The sequence below is a fragment of the Lolium perenne genome, chromosome 6, assembly GCF_019359855.2.
Source record: "Lolium perenne isolate Kyuss_39 chromosome 6, Kyuss_2.0, whole genome shotgun sequence".
NCBI lineage: Eukaryota > Viridiplantae > Streptophyta > Magnoliopsida > Poales > Poaceae > Lolium > Lolium perenne.
This window is the reverse complement of record NC_067249.2, coordinates 195,791,861-195,812,779: the sequence shown is the minus strand read 5'-3', so window position 1 is coordinate 195,812,779 and position 20,919 is coordinate 195,791,861. Positions and strand designations below refer to the sequence as shown.

Genomic DNA, 20,919 nt, shown 5'->3' with positions numbered 1-20,919 from the left:
TTGGCCCCGGTTTCGGCCCCGGCCCGGCCACAGCCCCGGCCCCGGCCTCGGCGGCGGTGGCGGTGCCCCTTCCGTCGAACGACGAGGGGGAGGAGAGGGTTTCCACAGTGGCGTTCCATGGGAGGTGATGAAGCGCCGGTGGAGGAAGCCGGGCGGCACGGCTACTTGGCCGGGGCCTGATGCTCTCCGTCGGTAGCAATGGAGGATTTGGTGGAGCGGTGGCGGCCTCCGCCCCCGGTGACGGTTCAGCGGTGGTACGCATGATCCGCGCCGCCGTCTTCTTCCCTGGTGATCCGGCAGGAGGGACTGGCGGCGTGGGGGCTGCTGGTCTTGCTTTGTTTTTGGTGGCGGTCCTCGGGTTTCTCGCAAGCGAAGATGAAGATCTACCGGAGGTCAGTTTGCTTTGATCTGGCTGGAGAGATGAGTTCCGGAAAGCTCCGCTGGCGAATGGAACAGTGCATATTTTGCATGCAGTTTGCTGGATCGGGTGGTATTCGGTCGCGCGCACCCATGTTTTTATTCCGACCGTTTGGTTCCGGAGGGAGCGCCGCGAAGCTATATTCTGTGTTGACATCTGGTGACTTTTTGGTCCATGGTGAAGTCAGAAGAAGGAATATCATGAAGGCCGGATTGGTGGACTAGCTAAAGGAGGTTCGAGTCAACGTGATGCTGAGAGATCTGCTTGGCGTTCCGGGCTTGCAGCAGTGGTATGCATGTGGAGGCGGCAGCACAGGGGAAGTCCGGAGTCTTACCTCTCAGGGTGAAAACCCAAGGTCTGGCCTTAACTGGTTGTGCCTGGCAATGTTCTTGGTGGAGGCATTGTTTTGAGAGTAGGGACTATCTTCAGGGAGAAATCCTAAGACCTTTGGTCGGGCGACGACGGCGCTGGTGCACTGTTTCCTTCTTGGAGGCGTCGCTTTTGGAGAGTCTGTACTTCAGGTGTTGTCACGGTGGTGATTGTATTGCTGTTGCTAGGTCTAGAAGGCTGTAGCGGGACTTTTATTTCTTAGTTTTCTTTTCTCTATTTTGGCTGTGTGCATCCGTACTGCCATTAGGGTGGGGCGTTGTTGCAGAGGCTGGGTGTAATTGGTATCTTTTGATATTAATATATTCCCTTTATCGAAAAAAAATTAGGGTAGCTTTTAGAACAGTTCTTCATGTGAACCAGGAAGTTGGGATCTATGTACGTTGTGACGAGTTTCCAGTGGAGTACTCTTGCAACGCAATTAAGCAAAGGTACATGACCTGCAGATAAATTAAGATCGCTCTTCATCAGGAATGGAGCCGCTCCCAAATCATGAAGACCCTCAACCGTGACTTGCGTTGCCTCCGCGTCCACCGCCCTATCCGCCACAGGTCGGTGTCGAATTGTCGATACGGCAGCATCGGCATCGAGCCCGTGGCCGTCGAGCACGTCCATGCCGAGCTCGACCTCGTTGATCTTCTGCGCCTGTGCACTTGCATCGCCATCGATCAAGTCACCGTCGAGCTCGATCCCGCACTCCGGCACAGCGGCGAATCACACCGGGCAGTGGGGGAGAGCATGGGCGGTGCGGGAGGGTAGGCAGCGACGGCGTGGACTTTTCTCTTTTCTCATCTCTTAACCGTAACTCAGTCTACGTGGCCCAATACCGGAAATGCTGAACTTACGGACATAAAATGCTACGGACTAACTTACATGCTGATGTGGCTATCACCGGTGAAACAGGATGCGAGAAAAGCGGACCAACTGCTGCGGCTCTCCAATCGTGATGAACCATATCACGTCCATAAACCTGTTCTGTAAATAAATTCCGTAGGTGTAGTATTACTGGCCCAATACCACCCTCTAAAACAGTCATGGGCCTCACAAACAACCCGTGGCCCGTGGGGGTAATTAGCCGGTAATGTATACTTGAGGGGGTTAAGTGCTCCACCTATGATACCTCCAAGTCCTCCGGTGAAGCGGGACCCTAAGCGAGTTAAAAAGGACCAGGAGAAGGATAAGGCAGATTTATTAGAGAATGATGATATGAACTCAAGCAATGTATCGGCGGGCTCCTTCGAGGGGTACCGCCGAGAACAATGAATTGCATATGCTGGAACTGTCGCGGTGCTGGCGACGCTGCGACAGTTAAGGAGGTCAAGGACCTCGTGTTACAATACGCCCCAGTGGTTCTTTGTCTTTTGGAGACCCAGCTGGAGAAAACTAGATTAGAGAATCTAACCAGATCTTTTGGATATGATAACTGCTATGCTGTGTCTAGCGAGGGCCGAAGTGGAGGCCTTGCAATGTACTGGAATAATCCTCTAGTGCTCGACCTTCAGAGTTTCTCGAAAAATCATATTGACATGAAGGTTCTTGATGGAGATAAAGCGCCTTGGCGATTGACTTGCATCTATGGTGAAGCCAACCGTTCGCGTCGTTACCGTACATGGGAGCTCCTGTCCTTATTATGTGCCCATTCGGACCTCCCGTGGGTCTGCTTAGGAGACTATAATGAAGTGCTTAGTAGAGAGGAACACTTCGGTGTAGGCGACAGAGATGACGCGCAGATAAATGCCTTTAGACAAGCAGCAGATTCGTGTGCTTTGTCTGATCTAGGCTATGTTGGTTTGGACTGGACATTTGAGAAGAAAGTCCGGGGAGGTACTTATACAAGGGTGCGACTTGACCGTGCCTTGGCAAACCCGAGTTGGTGGCAGATGTTCTCCCAGGCTGAATTGAGGCATCTAACTGCGGCTAAATCGGATCATTGCCCTATTTTCCTGTGCATAAGTCCGAGGCCCCCTGCGCCTAATAGTCGTTCCCGCCAGAGAACTTTCAAATATGAAATGATGTGGGAAACTCATCCGCAATTCTTAGCACATGTCGAGAGTGTGTGGAAAAATTCAGGAGATTGTGTGACGTTGGAAGATATGAACACAAAACTGAATGCTTTATCAGGTGACCTACACAAGTGGAACAGGGATGTGTTTGGGGAAGTACGCAAGGAGATCAAGAGATTACATGCAAGATTGGCTGAGTTACGTGCATCTCCTGGCAGGCTAGCCCCTAGTCATGAAGAGATCAGAGTCTGTGACAAAATTGTGGAGCTAAACTATAGAGAGGAAATAATGTGGAGACAACGATCACGTATCCAGTGGCTTGCTGAGGGGGACAGTAACACGCAGTTTTTCCATAGGAAAGCTTCTGGTAGAAAGAGGAAAATAATATAAGAAAATTGAAAAAGCATGATGGCTCTACCACCACAGACCCGGATGAGATGAAGGAATTAGCAAGAGACTTTTTTCAGAACCTCTATACGGCTGAAGGAACTCTTGGCATGAATGATGTTATTGATACTGTACCTTCTCGTGTTACTGCAGAGATGAATGCCTCTTTGGTTGCGCCATACACGGAGGAGGAGATAAAAAAAGCTCTGTTCCAGATGTTCCCTACAAAGGCGCCTGGCCCGGACGGATTTCCAGCTCATTTTTTTCAACGCCACTGGGAATTATGTGGTGCAGAGGTTACTAGAGCTGTGTTGAATGTTCTGAAGGGTATTGAATCTCCAGCATCCATTAACTCTACGTGCATGGTTCTTATACCAAAAGTTAATAACCCAGATGATCTAGTTCAGTTTCGACCAATTAGTCCGTGTAATGTCATTCTGAAGATAGTGTCAAAGGTTCAAGCAAATAGGTTGAAAGAGATATTGCCTGACATTATTTCTGCAGAACAGTCGGCCTTTGTGCCGGGTAGACTTATAACTGATAATATTATTTCGGCATATGAGTGCCTTCATTTTATGAAAAAGAAGAGAGGTAGACATAAACAGTATGGGGCCTTGAAGGTTGATATGAGGAGGCCTATGACAGGGTAGAATGGAATTATCTACGAGCAATAATGTTGAAACTGGGAATTCATGTAGACTTCGTTGACTCTATAATGCGCCTGGTTACAACAGTGTCTTTCTCGGTGTTCTTTAATGGAGAGGGGACGGATTTCTTCAAGCCATCCAGAGGTATCAGACAGGGAGATCCTATCTCACCTTATTTGTTTCTTTTAGCAGCTGAAGGTCTTTCTTGCCTTTTAAGGAGCAGGGGGACAGAAAACTTATCGGGCATCGTTGTGGCGCCCCAAGCACCCCCGGTCAATCATCTTCTTTTTGCGGACGACAGCTTGCTATTTTTCAAAGCAAATTTGGGTGGGGCTCAGGAGATCAATGAAGTTCTTGATATCTATTGCAGAGCATCTGGACAAAGAATAAACAGAGAGAAATCCTCTATTCATTTTAGTAAAGGCTGTCCTCTTACTAAGTGGGGAGTTGTTTGTCGGCCGAAAGATCAAGGAGGGCTCGGTGTTCATGACCTTCAGGTTAAGAACAGGGCCCTGCTTGGGAAGTGGCTGGCTAAACTACTCACTGAAGAAGGGGTGTGGCAAACCATTTTGAAGAGAAAGTATGTTGGTTCAAAGGCAATATCCCAGGTCTCATGGAAACCCGGGGATTCACACTTTTGGGCTGGCCTGATGGCGACGAAGAGATACTTCTTCCCATTTGGATCTTTCTTGATCAATGATGGGACACAAATAAGATTTTGGGAGGATAAATGGCTTGGAGATTACCCTCTCCGACAACAATATCCAGCCTTATATAATATTGTGCGTCATAAAGGTGATACCTTATCCAAGGTAATGGAGTCTTCTCCACCTAATATGACGTTCAGAAGAAATCTTAATGGACAAAGGCTAGCATCATGGAATACCCTATTGCAGCGTTTGGAAGCTATCCAGCTGACAAATGGGCCAGATGTTTTTAGATGGAATCTAAATGAGAATGGAATATTCTCAGTTGAATCCATGTATACGGCCTTGATCCAACCCGTCGAGCCGGTATCTAATAATAAGCTAATTTGGAAGATGAAGATACCTCTGAAGACTAAGGTCTTTGCTTGGTATCTTCGTCGGGGGGTCATTCTTACTAAAGACAACCTTGCTAAACGCAACTGGCAAGGAAGTAAATCGTGTGTTTTTTGTCATCAAGATGAGACAATCAAACACTTATTCTTCCAGTGCCGGTTTGCAAAGTCTATATGGTCAATCATCCAAATGAGTTCTACCTTATATCCACCACGTAGCGTTCCCAATATCTTTGGTAATTGGCTTAATGGGGTGGACCATAGGTACAAAACACTTATTAGGGTGGGAGCGATTGCTGTTATTTGGTCGCTGTGGCTATGTAGAAATGACAAGGTTTTTAATAACACAAATGCTAATCTTTTGCAGGTTGTCTACCGGTGCACCAGTTTGCTCCGTTCATGGTCGTTGCTGCAGCGTATGGAGGATCGCGACCTCTTTACGGAGGTGTGTACACGGTTGGAGGACACGGCGAAGGATTTTATTTCCCTACATGGGTGGCGGCATAGTCTCAGGATTGCTCCACCGATACCTTAGTATTCCAGGCTGCGTCTTGCGTTCTTCTTTTCGTTTGGTCAAACATGGAATTGTCTGCTATTTGTGTTGCGGCTGTGTGCATCTTAGCTATGCAGAGGCCGGGTGTAATACTTAAACCTTTTAAGTAATGAAATCGCCCTTTATCGAAAAAAAGTAAAGGCTGTCCTGGAGTTATTAGGCAGGAGATCAAAGAGTTACTTCAGGTACCAAATGAAAGTTTGTCCGCAAAGTACTTAGGGATGCCAACGGATGTAGGGGCAAATAGAAATGGCACCTTCAAATATGTAACAGATCGTATTTGGAAACGCATATAAGGATGGATCGAGCAGATTCTATCTGTAGGTGGAAAAGAAGTTCTTATTAAATCTGTTGCTCAGGCAATACCTACTTTCTCGATGGCTTGTTTCAAGCTACCGAGAGGTCTGTGCAAAAAGATTGATTCTCTCCTCAGAAATTTTTGGTGGGGATGCAAGCATGGTCAACGAAACCTTGTTGGGTTTCATGGGATACCTTAACAATGCCCAAATTTATGGGTGGTTTGGGTTTTCGAGATACTGAACTTTTCAATATGGCTTTGTTAGCCAAACAGGTGTGGAGAATCCTAATTGACCCAAATACACTCAGTGCCAGAATTTTGAAGGCTGTTTATTTTCCAAACAATGATCTGATGCAGGCAGAACTGGGAAGTAGGCCGAGCCAAATTTGGAGAGCTTTGGTAGAAGGGAGAGATGCTCTCAAGATAGGGCTTATTAAGAGAATTGGTGACGGCACCAGTACAAGAATTTGGCTTGATAATTGGCTGCCAAGGAATACACGGATGCTCCCAATTGTTGCATTGAAGTCTCAACCTCCTACTCGTGTCTCTGAGTTGATTGATCATACATCTAGCACATGGAAAAACGCAGTGCTTGATCAACACTTCCTACCAGCGGATATAGAAGTTATCAAATCGATTCCCCTAAGCACTGCGCCTCAAGAAGACTTTTGGGCATGGCAGTTTGAGAAAACTGGCATGTTCTCCGTTAGAACAGCTTACCGTGCGCTAGTTCATACAAAGAAAGTCAGGGAAGACTGGTTAGAGGGAAGACAGTCGAGTTCCTCATCCACTTCTGAACAAAAACTATGGAGTAAGATGTGGAAAACCAAAGTACCTAGCAAGATACGGGTATTTCTTTGGAGATTATCACATCAAAGCATTCCTACTGGATCCGTGAGACACCGTCGAAACATGGCAGTCACACCAGAATGTTGCTTTTGTCATGCGGCTGAAGATGACTGGAGACACTCGGCGATAGATTGTGCAATGGCTCGTAGTGTTTGGTCATTTATTTACGAGTATTTAGTGGAGCACATCTCAATCAACAGCGGCAGTAATGCAAAGCGGTGGATCTTTCTGCTGATGGAGTCTCTCACCCATGCACAGTTTATCCAGACCGCGGTGACTTTATGGGCAATATGGTCAGCTAGAAGAAAAGCTATCCACGAAGAAATCTTCCAAAGCCCTTACTCTATTTATAAGTTTATATGCAATTTCCTGGATGATCTGAATCTAGTTACTACATCATCTCAGAGTGAAGCTCCGGCTTGTCAGCCTCGACAGAATGTACCCAGATGGATCCCTCCTGCTGATGATTATATGAAAATAAATGTCGATGCTGCAGTTTCAAGGAAAGAATCACGTGGAGTGGTTGCGGCCATTTGTAGGAAGCCAGATGGTACATATTTGGGATCATCAGTCCTTGCATGTCCTGGAATCAATGATCCAGCAACACTCGAAGCCATCGCGTGTCGGGAAGGTTTAGCTCTTGCCGCTGATCTGCAGCTGAACACATGTATTATTGCTTCGGATTGCAAGGAAGTAATCTGGTCCATGAAGACAGATCACAGGGCTTGCTATAGTACGGTTCTGAAGGAAATAAAAGAAAGGAGGTTTGATCTCATGGATGTTAGGTTTATTCATGAAGGAAGATCATCGAATGTGCATGCTCACAATTTAGCTCGTAATTCTCTAGATTTACTTCAAGGACGCCGCTTGTGGCTCTTGAACTCTCCTGATATAGATCTTGTACCTCTTATGATTGTTCAATAAAGAGATCTATGTCCCCTCAAAAAAAAAAAAAGTGCTCCACTTGAAATCTGAGGAGGTTCTCCGTCCCAAACAGCAAATATAGGGGGTTATGAAAGTTAATCAAAAGTCCTCATCGGTACTGTTTGCTCCATAACGTGTGGACGATAAGTCGATAATCAGGCTATGGCTCATGAGGCCATGAATCCATGATCACAGAGAAATGGATAAGGTCGCTTCCCCCTCCCCCCTACATCATTCCCTTCGCTGCTACCCCCATGCCGCAGACCTCCCGCCGCGAGGCGGCACACTACGATAGCCTGCACGGGAGGCCCGCGTACTGCACGCCGGCGGACGATGCCGCCTTTCACGCTACGGCCGCCGCCTGCACGTCCGCCCACAGGCCCACATCTTCCCTGCTGTTCAACGACTGGAGGCCGCACTTTCTTCAGGTTCGAAGTCTTCCTCTACCTCTTGACCTGAATTTGAACAGAGACCTGTTTCGTAGGCTGGCAAGCGGCGCAGGATGCGGGACAGTGCTTTCTCTTGCTCCTTCGTTAATTTTGGCTAGCAGCAAATCGCGTTTTACCTTGAATCGATCGTTTGCGGGACGCCGCTTGACACCGTATGTTTCAGCATTAATCTGTACCAGTCTAATGGGTTCAAGATTGGGGCCTTGAGGAATCTATGTGACCTACATTTCAACGAAAACAATAGTATTTTTTTTTTTGCGAAACACGGCATAACGTAGGAACTCACAAATCCGAGAGACTCGCTCCAAGAAACTTAGAGCATCTCCAGTCGCCTCCCCAAATGAGGTTTGGGGGACCGCGGACAAGAAATGAGAAAAAAACGGTTCAATCGCGTCCCCCAAAGCTAATTAGCGCCTCATTTTGTGTCCGGCGTCCCCGGTAGAGACTCTATGCATAGAGTCTCTACCGGGGACGCCGGACACAAAAACAGCGTCCACATGCATGCAGCCTCTAGTCCCCACATGCTAGTCTCTTTCCCCACACTTTCTCTCACCTACTTTTCCCACATGGGATGGTCTCCTCTATTAAAATGCATGCATCCAGACGCTGTTTAAGGGACGCGGCTGGGAAGGGCCTCTTTTTTGTACAGATTTTTGGTCTCTTTTTGTCCGGCGCGGTCCCAAACATGCCCCAAATCATTTGTGCCGAACGCTTTTTGAGGAACGCGACTGGAGATGCTCTTATGTCCGGTGGGTCTTGAGATTGACAAAGTCACCACAGCCACCTCGCTATCGACGGAAATGTCACCTCCCACCGAAAGAACATTCCGGCTTTATGAGATACCAAAGTGTCAAACATGGGTTTGAACTCTGGTGTGCTGCGGGTGACACTGTCCTCCTAACCACCCAACCACAGGTTGGTTCTCGAAAGCAATACTATTTTGTCATGCAACTTCATAAGAAAAACAACTGTAGTATTTTTTTCATGCAACTTTATAAGAAAAACAACTGTGGTTGGTAGACCATGATACAATAACCTGTTTTGGTCAGATAATTGTTTGACGTTGATCGCTGCATTTGCAAATTTAGGTTTAAAATATGTAGGTCTTTACGGTACTGTGTATGTCGTCTCTTGACCGAGGACAATGTTTACAAATGGAGCATAGCTCTCACATTGATGAACTTGCATCAGTCTTTCCACTTGCTGATGGCACCTTTAGGACTGCACTTGATATTAGATGTGGGTATATACCTAATAAATATATATTTCTTACATTGATTAAACCGAGCCCGGTCAGCCCCCAGCTCGCCGGCCGACGGAGATGAACCTGCGAGGAAGCGCGTCAAGATGGTGGGCACGCCCGTCGCGTCGAAGATGGCGCCAGGGACCTCCGTGCGCGTGCGCCGGAGGGGCGCCAGGCTGCCATGGAACCGAGGGCAAGGGCCCCTGCTGTGCATCCTCGCGAGGAAGAGAACCAAGGTAGGAGAAGGGGTGACGGCGCCGGCGACCTCCGTGCGCGTGCGCCGGATGGGCGCCCGGCTGCCACGGGTGCGCGTGCCTCGGCTCCGCTTGCACGCGATGGGCAGAGGAGGGTGGTGGCTCCGCGCCGGGTCGACGCGCCGTTCCGGGCTGCGGAGGCACCGCGCAGAGGAGTCGCGCCATCGATGCCTGCCATGAGGCGCCAGGAGGAAGTGCAGCAGCGTGGCGGGCATGGGCATATTGCCACCCGCGCGGTGGCACCGGTGCGCGTGGGGGCTGACCGGGCTGTTGCACCAGTGCTACCGGCGGCCCGCCGCACAGGTGATGTCATGCGGCCCCGCAGGGGTGCGGACGAGCAGGTGGCGCCGCTAAACTTGCGCGCACCGGCGGTCGGAGGGGAGCTCGCGCGGCGCCCAGCGCGCGCGGTTTGCATCGTGCCCCGTACGGCCGAGATCGACCACGAAGACGAAGCACTCTCGAGGGCTTTGCTGGCTGTCATCGTCGGCGTGCGACGGGCGGTCACCACAGAGGAGGTGGCCCACGCGCTGGAGGACGTCCACGGGCTGCCGCCGGCAAGCTTCTCCGTTCACTGCCACAGACCCGAGGACTTCCTCATCTACTTCGCATCGGCGGCGGACAAGGATAGGGTGCTGGGTGAGGGCGTGCTGGAGTCGCTGTTCTTCCGGCTGCTCCTTCGGCCGTGGTCGCGGCGCACACACGCGCCCTCCGGCGGGCTCTGCGTGCACACTGAGCTCGAGATTGAGGGCGTGCCGGCGAATGCTTGGAGCCTCGCCACGGCGGAGGCCGTGCTCGCTCCGGCGGCTTGGGTGGAGCGCCTCCATCCCCTAACGTGCAGCCGAGCCGACATGGGGATCTTCCGCCTCAGTGCATGGAGCCTCGATCCGGCGACGATACCGCGGGAGGTTGACCTGCATGTGGTTGAGCCGGACGACCCGCCGTCGTTGGAAGACATAGCGGCGCCGACGCAGGCGGTGGTCCCGCCGCATATCAACACGCTGGCATATCCCCTCATCGTGCACGTGACACGGACGACCGATTTCCGTCGCTCGGCCCCGCGCGGCGAGGCTGACAGACGCGGGGATGACGACGGTGGGCAGACGGCGGCGTGGCCGGCCAGGAGGCAGTACCATTACACCATTGGCGCGCCGGACTCGCTGCCTGGTGCGGGAGATGGTGGCGGCGCTTCCTCGTCTGGCCAGGCTGGCGGTGGCGGGCGCGGGACCACTAGGACCCTGGCGTCCGGCGTGGTCGTCGGCGACCTAGACCAGCCCGCGTCGCGACTTGCGCAGAAGAAAAAGAGGAAGAGCAGAGGTGGGCGAAAGGTGAGGAGGCTGAAAGCGATGGCACGGGCAGCTGAGAGCGCCGGCCGGCAAGACGAACAAGACCCTGACGCCATGGCTCCGTTGGAGGAGGATGGACCGGTCAAAAGCACAACCGCTGGCGTGGAAGGCGCGGCGGGAGCTGCAGGTGAGAGCGCCGCAAACGTAGGCGCCGTGGTGCTGGTGGGATCGCTCGTGGTCCTGCCCGCCACTGCTGCCGCTGGCTGCCAGGGCTCTACCACGACCGCCGCAGCTGCGCGCCAAGGCCTGGTGACGACCGCGTTGGAGCCCCCTTCGGTCCAAGCTTCAACGCTGGATTCTTGGGCAGGCCCGCTTGTTCCGCGGCCGCTGTTGGGCTTGGACGCCTTCACGGCCCAGGACCGATCCACGGAGCCAGCGCGGGGAGAGGAAGCGATTCAAACCGGGGTGCTGGGCTGGGCTGCTTGTCTGAGGCTGGGCCAGGTTCGACACTGGACCAAGACAGGGATGTGGATGCGCCTGCGGGGTTGGCTCCGATCCTAGAGTTGACGATGGGCACCACCTCCGACCCGCCGTCACAGGAGGTCGCCGGCGAGGTTGGCGCGGAGGATGAGGTGGCTGATGAGGAGATTGTGGTGGAACAGCCCCTAGCGCGTGTCATCCGCGACACAGGCGGGTTTACTGCAACACCTGCTCCGACTCCGTCCATTTGCCGCTTTGCCTCGCCACCGTTGGTGTTTAACAGGTCCCGTCCTGCTGCTGCGTCTAGGCCACGGGATGCCCCGGCTAGACCTAGGACGCTTGGCGAGTTCCTGATGGCTGCGAAGTCCCGCTCGGATGCCCTCATGCAGACTCCGGCCGTGAGGCGCAGGTTGGTGGAGCTCAACTTCCAGCCACGCCGCAGCTCGAGGATCGCAGGGCAACCAGGAGGACTGAGCTCGGAGATGAAGGCGGTGTGAAATCTGATGCGCAAGCTCGGTCTTCTCGCTGGGGATGAGGCGCCGTCAGAGGCTGCACTGGAAGCATACCATAAGATGTACGAGCTACCCCTGACAGACGACATGATCGAGGCCATTGCGGAGTTCTACGGGTGGACGTTGGGTACTATCAGAGGCTGTTCCCCACCCTTGCTGGGGATGTCGGGTGGTCTCCTCATTGAGGTATGACCCCGACAGGGTTAATCGGGTGTTTCTTACATAGTTCCGATGTTGTACGAACCAAAGATTTTGGTGGCCAATGTGCGAGGCCTCAATGATCGCGCACGGCGTTCAGGTGTTAGGAGTGTTGTGGCTACTACGGGTGCGTCTATTGTATGTCTTCAGGAGACAAAGCTATCGGTTGTAACTCTTTCCATTGTCATGGAAACGCTTGGCGCGGACTTTGATGCTTACTTCTGCTTGTCGGCTGTTGGGACGAGAGGTGGGGTGATTGTTGCGTGGGTGAGCAGGTTGGTGCAGCTGGATAGCGCCCACTACGGTGACAACAGCATCACCGCTAGGGTGTCCCCCATTGGGACGGTCCATGGTGGTGGTTGACGTGTGTCTATGGCCCACAGGTTGAGGCTGACAAGGTCGCCTTCCTCGCAAAGCTCCGCGACATTCGCGGAATCCACCAGGGCCCTGGGCTATCTGCGGGGACTTCAACATGATCTACCGCGATGAGGACAAGAACAATGGGAACCTGAACCGCAGGATGATGGGCCGATTTCGCTGCTTTCTGAACGACTGCGAGTTGAAAGAGATCTACCTGCACGGGCGCCGCTACACTTGGTCGAATGAGAGGGACACACCCACTCTCGTCCGGTTGGATCGGGTGTTTACCACGTTGGCCTGGGAGGAGATGTTCGGTAGCTGCATGTTGCGCTGCCTGGGACGGTAGTGGCAGATCATTGCCCTCTCCTCCTGGACTGTACCTCAAAACCCGCAGGGCGAAAAGGTTTCAGCTTGAACGGTTCTGGCTAAGGTTGGATGGGTTCAGTGAGGTGGTGCAGAACAGTTGGGATGTGGTGGATGGAGACCCGGACCCTTTCTGGCGGCTCACCGCTAAGCTCAAACGGATGGCGCGCAGCCTTATGAGCTGGAGCGATAAGAAGGTTGGTTCGGTCAAGCTGTAGCTGATGTTAGCGCGGGAGGTTGTGCTGAGGTTGGACATCGCCATGGAATCGCGACTGCTATCTCCGGATGAACCTCGACTCCGGGCCCACCTAAAGCACGCCTACTTGGGTCTAGCCTCCCTTGAGCGCACTATGGCCCGGCAGAGGGCTAAGATCGCTTGGCTGAGAGAGGGCGACGCCAACACATCATTCTTCCACCAGCATGCGGCTTATAGGCGCCAGAAGAACGTGATCCACAACCTTCAGGCAGATGGCGCGGTCATTTCTGACCATGCGGCCATGGCTGAAGCGACCTTTACGCACTTTGAGGGTCTGCTCGGGACATTGGTAGACCGGTTGCACTCGCTGGACTTGGACTTTCTGGGCACTCACTCAGAAGACCTCTCCGAGCTTGAGGCTGCGTTCACTGAGGATGAGATCCGGGAGGTGATTAGGCGCTTGCCGCCGGGCAAAGCGCCAGGCCCGGATGGATTCACGGCCGAATTCCTGCAGAAATGCTGGAGCACGGTCAAAGGTGATTTCATGGCAACGTTCGACAAGTTGTTCACGATGTGTGGGCGCGGGTTTCAAGGCCTGAACCAGGCACTGATGATACTGCTGCCTAAGTGCCCGGATGCGGCGGCGCTGGGTGACTACAGGCCGATTAGTCTGATCCACATCTTCGCCAAGCTGGTGGCAAAGACGATGGCTTCTCGGCTAGCACCTAGGATGGAGTCGCTGGTGGATCGTAACCAATGTGCGTTCATCCGCAAACGGTGCATCTATGACAACTTTATGTTGGTACAGCAGACAGCTAGATTCCTACACGGACGAAAAGAGCCGCGGGTGATGCTCAAGCTGGATATCGCTCATGCGTTCGACTCGGTCTCGTGGGGGTTCCTCATGGAGATCCTTCGCAAGATCGGGTTTGGCCCTAGGTTCCGCGAGGTGGTGTCCATTTTTCTATCCACGGCAAGTACCAGGGTGATGCTCAATGGCGAGCCAGGCCCCCCCATCTGGCATAGGAGGGGTCTGAGACAAGGGGACCCCCTGTCGTGATCGTTGTTCGTCTTGATGATGATCTCGCTTAACAGGTTGCTGGCCAAGGCCATTGAGTTGGGTATCCTGAGGCGTCTGGCTCGGCGGGACTTGGTAACATCGGTGTCGCTATACACGGATGATGTGGTGATCTTCTGCCACCCAGATGAGACGGAATTGCGTGCCGTCCGCGGCATTGTAGATCTCTTTGGGCAGGCATCAGGACTACGAACCAACTTCGCCAAGTGCTCGGTCTCCCCGATTGCCTGCTCGGACGAAGAGGCTGTTGGCGCCGCTGAGCTCATGGAGTGCCAGCTGGCGCCGTTCCCGGTGAAGTACCTCGGCATCCCGCTCTCCATCAGGAGGCTGTCGGCTGTATCTTTCCAGCCCCTGGTGGACCAGCTCGCCGACAAACTTCCCACTTGGCGGGCATCCATGATGCCAAGGGCGGGGCGTTTGGCGCTGATACGCGCGGTCCTTGCGGCTATTCCCCTGCATCAGCTTATGGTGTTGGGGCTGGACAAGAGGACGCTGAAGCAGGTCAACAAGATCCTGCGCGGCTTTCTCTGGGCTGGGAGGACGGATGCCAATGGCGGTCACTGCCACGTCAACTGGTCCCGGGTCTGCCGGCCGCCTCGGCTGGGTGGTCTGGGAATCCCCGACTTGGCACGCACCGCGATCAGTCTGAGGGTGCTATGGATTTGGAGGATGCGTACAGACCCCACGCGGCCGTGGCGTGGGCTCGACATGCAGTTCTCGAAGGTGGAGCTTGATGTCTTCATGGCCTCCACTTTTATGGAGGTTGGCAATGGGGAATCCGCTCTCTTCTGGGAGGACAAATGGTTGGATGGCAGGTCCATCAAGGAGATGGCGCCGGAGGTGTATGCGCTGGTACCTAAACGCCACCGAAAGGCGCGTACGGTTCGGGAAGCGCTGGTTGATCGCGCTTGGATCCCTGACATTGCCGGAGCGCCGAGTGCCCTGGCTCTGTGGTAGTATGTACAACTCTGGGGAAGACTCAAGGATGTTCAACTGTCGACGGAGCACGATAGGATGATATGGCGCTGGACGATGGATGGCTAGTACACTTCTCGTTCTTGCTATGACACCCTCTTTCAGGGGGCCATCACCTCAGGGTCGTGGGAGCTGAACTGGAAATCCTGGGCGCCGCCAAGAGTGAAGTTCTTTATCTGGTTGGCCTGCTTGGATAGGTGCTGGACGGGTGAGAGGCTGGCGCGACGGGGCCTGCCGCATGCGCCTAGATGCCCGCTGTGCGACCAGGCTGTGGAGACCATGACACACCTGCTCACCGGGTGCTCGTTCTCCAGGGTGGTGTGGTACGAGGTCCTCTCGTGGATCCGATCAACCTCAGGGCCTCCCACGATTGAGGGCGACTTCGCGGACTGGTGGTCGCTGGTGGTGCGGACCGCCCCTTGCCAGCTGCGCAAAGGCACTTCGTCGATGATCATGCTTACGGCGTGGTGGATATGGAAACACAGGAATGCTGCAGTCTTCGACAACGCACTTCCCTCGGTGACGTCCCGATTCAACGACATTAGGTCTGAGGCGCGTCAGTGGGCGGACGCGGGTAAACGCCAGCTCCTCCCTAGATTAGTTTCTTCTCTTGGGTTGAGTTGTAAGGCGTGGTGTGTGTGCCCTCTCGGGGGTTTGTACATATAACCTTCTTTCTATCAATGCATCGAAACGCAATGCTTTTGCGTTTTCGAAAAAAGAATGGAAGTGCTAGCAAGACATGCAAAGTTCAAGATGCAGATGTCTGGTACGTTCTCTATGTATATACAGACACATGATGTCAACTACTAACATGAACATCAACTTGAGTACTCAAGTAACTCAACTAAGTGATGTCATAATATTAATGAGCTATTTCAAGGCAGCAAGAGCTTTTCTGCAGATCATTTCTAGCATTGAGATTGTTACAAATTTTCTGTTAGCAACTTTGGTCATTGGATCATTTACTAGCATATTTATTTCATTTACAGTGTTTGTCATGCTGCAAGATGCATCAGCATCACATTTAATTAGTATCCAATCCACGCACACATTTTTTTTGATTTTTTTTTGCTGCTCAACTGGTAGAAAGTCTCACAGGGAGGAGAGCGTTCATCGAGTTGTTATTAGTAACTCAAGTACATTTATTACGCTTCCCTTTGCACAAACCTGTAGATGCTAAAAACAACTAAACTATGTTGTTGGCAATGTGACTTTTATACCTGATCTGAAGAGTTGGGAACACAAATTGCAAGATAATCCGTAAGACAGTAAGTAGCCTACAATTTAATCCGTACTCTGGACACAGCTATATGTGTATGAGACTTTCCAGTTTCAAATTCTTCAACTGTCTGGGTTCTCCATCTCAACATATTTCAGTTGCACGGCTTGTCGTAACATCCAGTGCGGTATGGTCATATGGTGTGCCATCCATGCTTTGTTTGAAACATTTGAAGCCCACACTTTAGGTTTGCTGCTCCTGTATATGTTGAACTTTGTTTGAAACATTTGAAGCCCACCCATGCTTGGTCGAGCTATCTTCTGATGTTTTTCCGTCACTGCTGCATGCCTCATCTGCCTACCGCAGTTAATCACCGCGTGTGGCAGAGCACTAGAAGAGAGGACGGAGGAGTGGAGATCGAAGGGAGCAGTCAGGAGGCAGAAAGAAAAGTAGGGAGGTGGTGCCGAGGGTGGGGTATGAAGGGAAAGAGAGAAATGGCATGCCGAGGAAAGACGAGTGGCACAAATATTTGAGCCATCTCCAGCTGGGAATCGGCTCCTAACTCTACGAAAGGAACAAGTCTGCACATGGTATGCCCTTCTAATTAGCGTGTGATTTCAGCGTATCATAGTATCTACACCGGTTCATGTAGATCTGCTATTCATCCATGCTTCATGCCTGGTGACTGGGAGAACGTAGCAAATACTTGGTGCTCTTTTATATACAAGCTAGGTAGAATTATATTGCTCATTACTCCTGGACAAAGAAACCTATTAATTAAGCATTAAAACTTACCACTTATTTAATTTAACTAAACTGTTCATGTGTATTTACTTTCTTTTCGTTGTTATTTGTGTGTGCATCTGTTTATTAGATCTCCCTGTTAATTTTGTTATGCTTTTACAATTTATGACCTCTTTGTTGATTTTGTTTGAATTTTGGAAAAAGGAAAAAAAATTATCGATTACACGTGTGTGCACGTGCCTGTTTACTAGTCGAATATAAATAATTCACCCAGAAAATAGAAGCTTTCCCCTGCCAATCGTTCAGCCTGTTAAACAAGGCTGTAAATGTCATGTTCAGATAACTTCTTGACTATATCTGAAATCTGGCAGAAGTTTATCTAAGATATTACAGGCCAGAGGTAAAAAATGAAGATAATACGAGGCCAAAGGTACAATGGTCTACTAAGAAATATGTATTGTTAATCATGCACAATGAGGAACATTAATTTATACCCCCCGTCCATAATCAGATGAAAAGGATCAGCCACATTCCGTAGTATCATCATGTCATTTGTCACTGAACCAGACTCAGTTGAATGCAGAGCAGGTGTAGATGCAACTATCTTCCCGGGGTATAAATTATAATAGTGGCAAATTTCACAAGAAAACTGCAGATTTTTGTCCTTCATGACAATAATATGCCCATCTCCACCTGCAGGCAACAACTTTGTACAACATACAGAGGTGGCTCTGACAGATGAAGTCTTTGAGGAGGCACGATCATGTGAAAATGAACAAGAGCTACTTTTTTACAACCCCGATTGTGCTTCATCTCGTTTGCTCGCTTGTATGCGTTGAATTGGGACTCAAAGTATGCATCTTGAGGTAGTTCTCCGTAGTGGAGCAGAGGCCACAAAATGCTATTCGAGTAACTGTTGTGATACTCTTGAACAATATCTTGGCCTAAGAATACGGACACGCATCCCTGTTTTATGCTTAAGCACACTTAGCATGCGATTTATCACCACAAAGGAGTACTATACTGTATTGAATCACTGTTAAGAGCATCCACAACAGGGTGCTTACACACATGCGCTAGGGATTAAATCACAGGCCGTTTTGCCCATTGCTGGTCGTTTTGCTGATGCGAGGAAAACGACCACGAATTGGGCAAAACTGTTGGGTTTTAATCTCTATCGCTTGTGTGTAAGCGTCCTATTGTGGATGCCCTTACAATTTATTCAATATGGTATAGTACTCCTTTGTCATGATAAATTGCATGTTTAAGTGTGCTTAAGTATAAAATAGGAATGTGGGTCCGTATTCCCAGGCGAAGATATTGTTCATGAGTACCACAACGGTTACTCGAATAACATTTCGTGGCCTCTACTCCACTACAGAGAATTACCATAAGATGCATACTTCAAATCCCAGTTCAACGCATACAACGAGCAAACCAGATATTCGCCGATGTTGTATACCAGCACAACAAGTCAAGTGATGTTATATGGGCACATGATTATCAGCTCATGTGGTTTCCGAAATGTATAAGGAAAAAGGCATCAACATCAAGGTCGGGTGGTTTAGTCACACCCCTTCCCCAGCATGGAGATGTTCTGGATGCTGCCACACCGCACAGAGCTGCTTCGCTCACTACTTTCTGCTGATTTAGTCGGGTACGTAATAGATCGAATTTTAATTACAGTACTAATGTTTCTTGTTGAAATTGGCTGTGTTGAAAAAGCACATGTGTTTATCTCAACTCCCTATACTCATTCTCAATTTCTCATTATACTCTTTCTCATCCATGCTTGCTAAACAGTAACATCTAGGAAATGCTTTCTTTACACACGCTAAAGAAAAGACGTTATGAATCAGTTGTTTCATCGGATAAGTCCCGGCGCCAGGGACGCACACCTGCCCGGCCCCTGACCCTGTGAGGACGTCCACGTTGTCCAGCCAGTGGAGCACGGCCAGCATGGCGTCGTGCGGCTGCTCCATCCAGTCTCGCCTCATTCTCCTCCTCCGGCGGAAGGGCCTCCAGCTCCAGGAAAACAAAAGGCGTGGCCGTGGCCATCGTGTTGTGCCGTGTGCAGGAGGCAGGCAGCGTGGACGGGAATGAGTGAGTGACCGTCTCGTCTCCAGTGCGCGCGTCGGCTGAATTCAAGGTAATCTGCATCGCATTTTCTGATCTGATTTCTGGAAGAAACCTGACTAACGCAGAACACCATGAGGCACTCGCGGGGCTGTGCCAGGCCTTCTGCGGCGAGGGCGCCACGACAGCGTCCTGTCCCTCGCCGCCGACGCGTATGTTGCCTTGTCGCGTTAAAAGCTTCAGTTTACTAGCTAGTCTGTTTCAAATCATATACTGTACTGTACAAAATTTCTATGATCTGTCGCAGGGCGCCTCCGCTGAGGAGCCTTCGGATCATCTCCGGCGACATGATCGTCGACAATAGGCTCAAGCTCACGGTCACAAAGTTCACTCTGAGCTGGAGCTGTGCACGGGGACGTGCGAGACCATCGGCACCGCCTGCCCTCTCCTGAAGCGCCTCCGTCTGAACAGTAAACAGTTCTTCATATGGTACACTGAGAATGTTGACCGAGAAGCCATGAGGATCGCCACCATGCGACGGCTCCCCTCGCTCCAGCTCTTCGCGAAGCCTCTCAGTCTCAGCAACCACGGTCCATCCTCAACGGGTGCGCGCGGCTGGAGTCTCTTGACGTCCACCACTGTTTCAGTGTGGTGATGGGTGGTGGCGCGACCCGTGGAACATGCCGGAGTACGTCCACTGGGACGAGCTGGTCTGCTTTGGTGAACAAACCTTGTGTTGTCTAGGCTTTAGGTTCCTAATTTCAGCCATGGCAGAAGTCTGCGCACTGACTGACCATGTGCAGTTTCAGTTAAGCTCAGTTAGCCGGATAACTGCTTTGCGCACAGATTTTCAGTCAGCTGGATATATAAGCGAGCTAGGTGTAAGTCCACGCCCTGCACGATTTGGTTGTTCGATACTTCGATGGGCGTTTCGCCCAGGTCGTTAGTGGCCGTTTCCATTGTATCTGAATAAAATGAGAAAACACATAATGTTTCAAGTTGTACGGAACACCAAAAAACTACTCCTTGTCTCAGTGTGTTCTTTGTCTGATCATTGAGCGCATTCCTCGCCTATGAGTGCTGAACAGGTGGTACCGGAGTAAGGCTACTCGTCGTTTGAAAGTTTTCAAAGTTCCTCAAAACAAAACCTTCTGTTACAAATATAGTTTTCATAACCATCTAAAATTTAACGTTGATATTCATTTGGGAGGTGAAAAATGTATCGTGTATAAATAGTGGTGCAAGGCTAATTCGCAGTCACCCGCTATGAAAGGTACTAGTAGATGGACAAACCTTTTCGGTCCGCCGTCTGGATGCCAAGGAGTGCCGAGTGTTCGAGTGGCGATGGGAAAAGGAAGGGGGCGGTTGCGGTGGCAGCGGGGGTTGGGCTCTACCCGGCCGTCTAGCAGGCCCCGTATAAATGGTCTCGCGTCGATTTTTTCCAGTTTTGATTACGGGGCGGCTTTTCGTCCCCTACTTGTGCGGGGTGGGAAGGGTAATACAGGGCAAACCCAGCATCTCATTTCAGCCAGCGCGCGCGGACATTTCAGTTTTCCCACCCGTTTTCCCCCGCTCCGCCGCCAAAGCCAGCCGCGCGCCGCCGCCTAAAACCTTTAGATCCGGCCCCCTCCGCCGTCCGCCGAGCGGCGCCGCGCTGCGTCCACGCCCGCCGCACCCCCGCCGGAGATCTGCGTCCCTCCGCGCGCGCCGCCGCACCCCCGCCGCGGTCTTCTCCGCCGTTTTCGCCGGTGAGTATTCCGCTGCGTTCCTCTTCATTTTCACCGGTACAATGGACGTGTTTGGAGGTTGATCTATGCTTCACCGTGCTAGATGGCTTCGGAGGATGTGCATATGGCGGATTTGGAGGATTCATCGACCGATTGGTCCTCGTCGGATTCCGACGATTCGGACCTCGACGAGCTGTTGAACGACGATGACACGGAGATGATGCTGCTCCTGTTCGGCATGAAGCATATGGAACCGC

The 20,919-nt window shown here is 51.4% G+C and overlaps 2 protein-coding genes across 10 annotated transcripts; both read left to right on the top strand.

Moving 5' to 3' along the window:
* The first annotated feature begins 2,064 nt into the window (after positions 1-2,064).
* On the top strand, positions 2,065-3,845 carry LOC139832593 (uncharacterized). Its single transcript, XM_071822383.1, has 3 exons — positions 2,065-2,629; positions 2,876-3,175; positions 3,295-3,845. The coding sequence occupies exons 1-3, from the start codon at positions 2,065-2,067 to the stop codon at positions 3,843-3,845; spliced, it is 1,416 nt and encodes a 471-aa protein (XP_071678484.1).
* A 3,823-nt stretch (positions 3,846-7,668) lies between these two features.
* On the top strand, positions 7,669-19,852 carry LOC127306513 (uncharacterized). Of its 9 annotated transcripts, XR_011747535.1 has the most exons (7): positions 7,704-7,933; positions 16,482-16,705; positions 17,231-17,289; positions 17,371-17,472; positions 17,559-18,516; positions 18,663-19,147; positions 19,243-19,852. XR_011747535.1 is itself a non-coding variant. In XM_071822825.1 (2 exons), the coding sequence occupies exon 2, from the start codon at positions 9,379-9,381 to the stop codon at positions 11,293-11,295; it is 1,917 nt and encodes a 638-aa protein (XP_071678926.1). In that variant the 5' UTR covers positions 7,669-7,933; positions 9,252-9,378; the 3' UTR covers positions 11,296-12,142. The 9 variants fall into 9 exon arrangements, 1 of the variants encoding a protein (XP_071678926.1); XR_011747534.1 differs by having other exon boundaries at positions 7,702-7,933; positions 17,231-17,472; XR_007854697.1 differs by lacking the exons at positions 17,231-17,289; positions 17,371-17,472 and adding an exon at positions 16,274-16,362 and having other exon boundaries at positions 7,709-7,933.
* Positions 19,853-20,919: the final 1,067 nt, after the last annotated feature.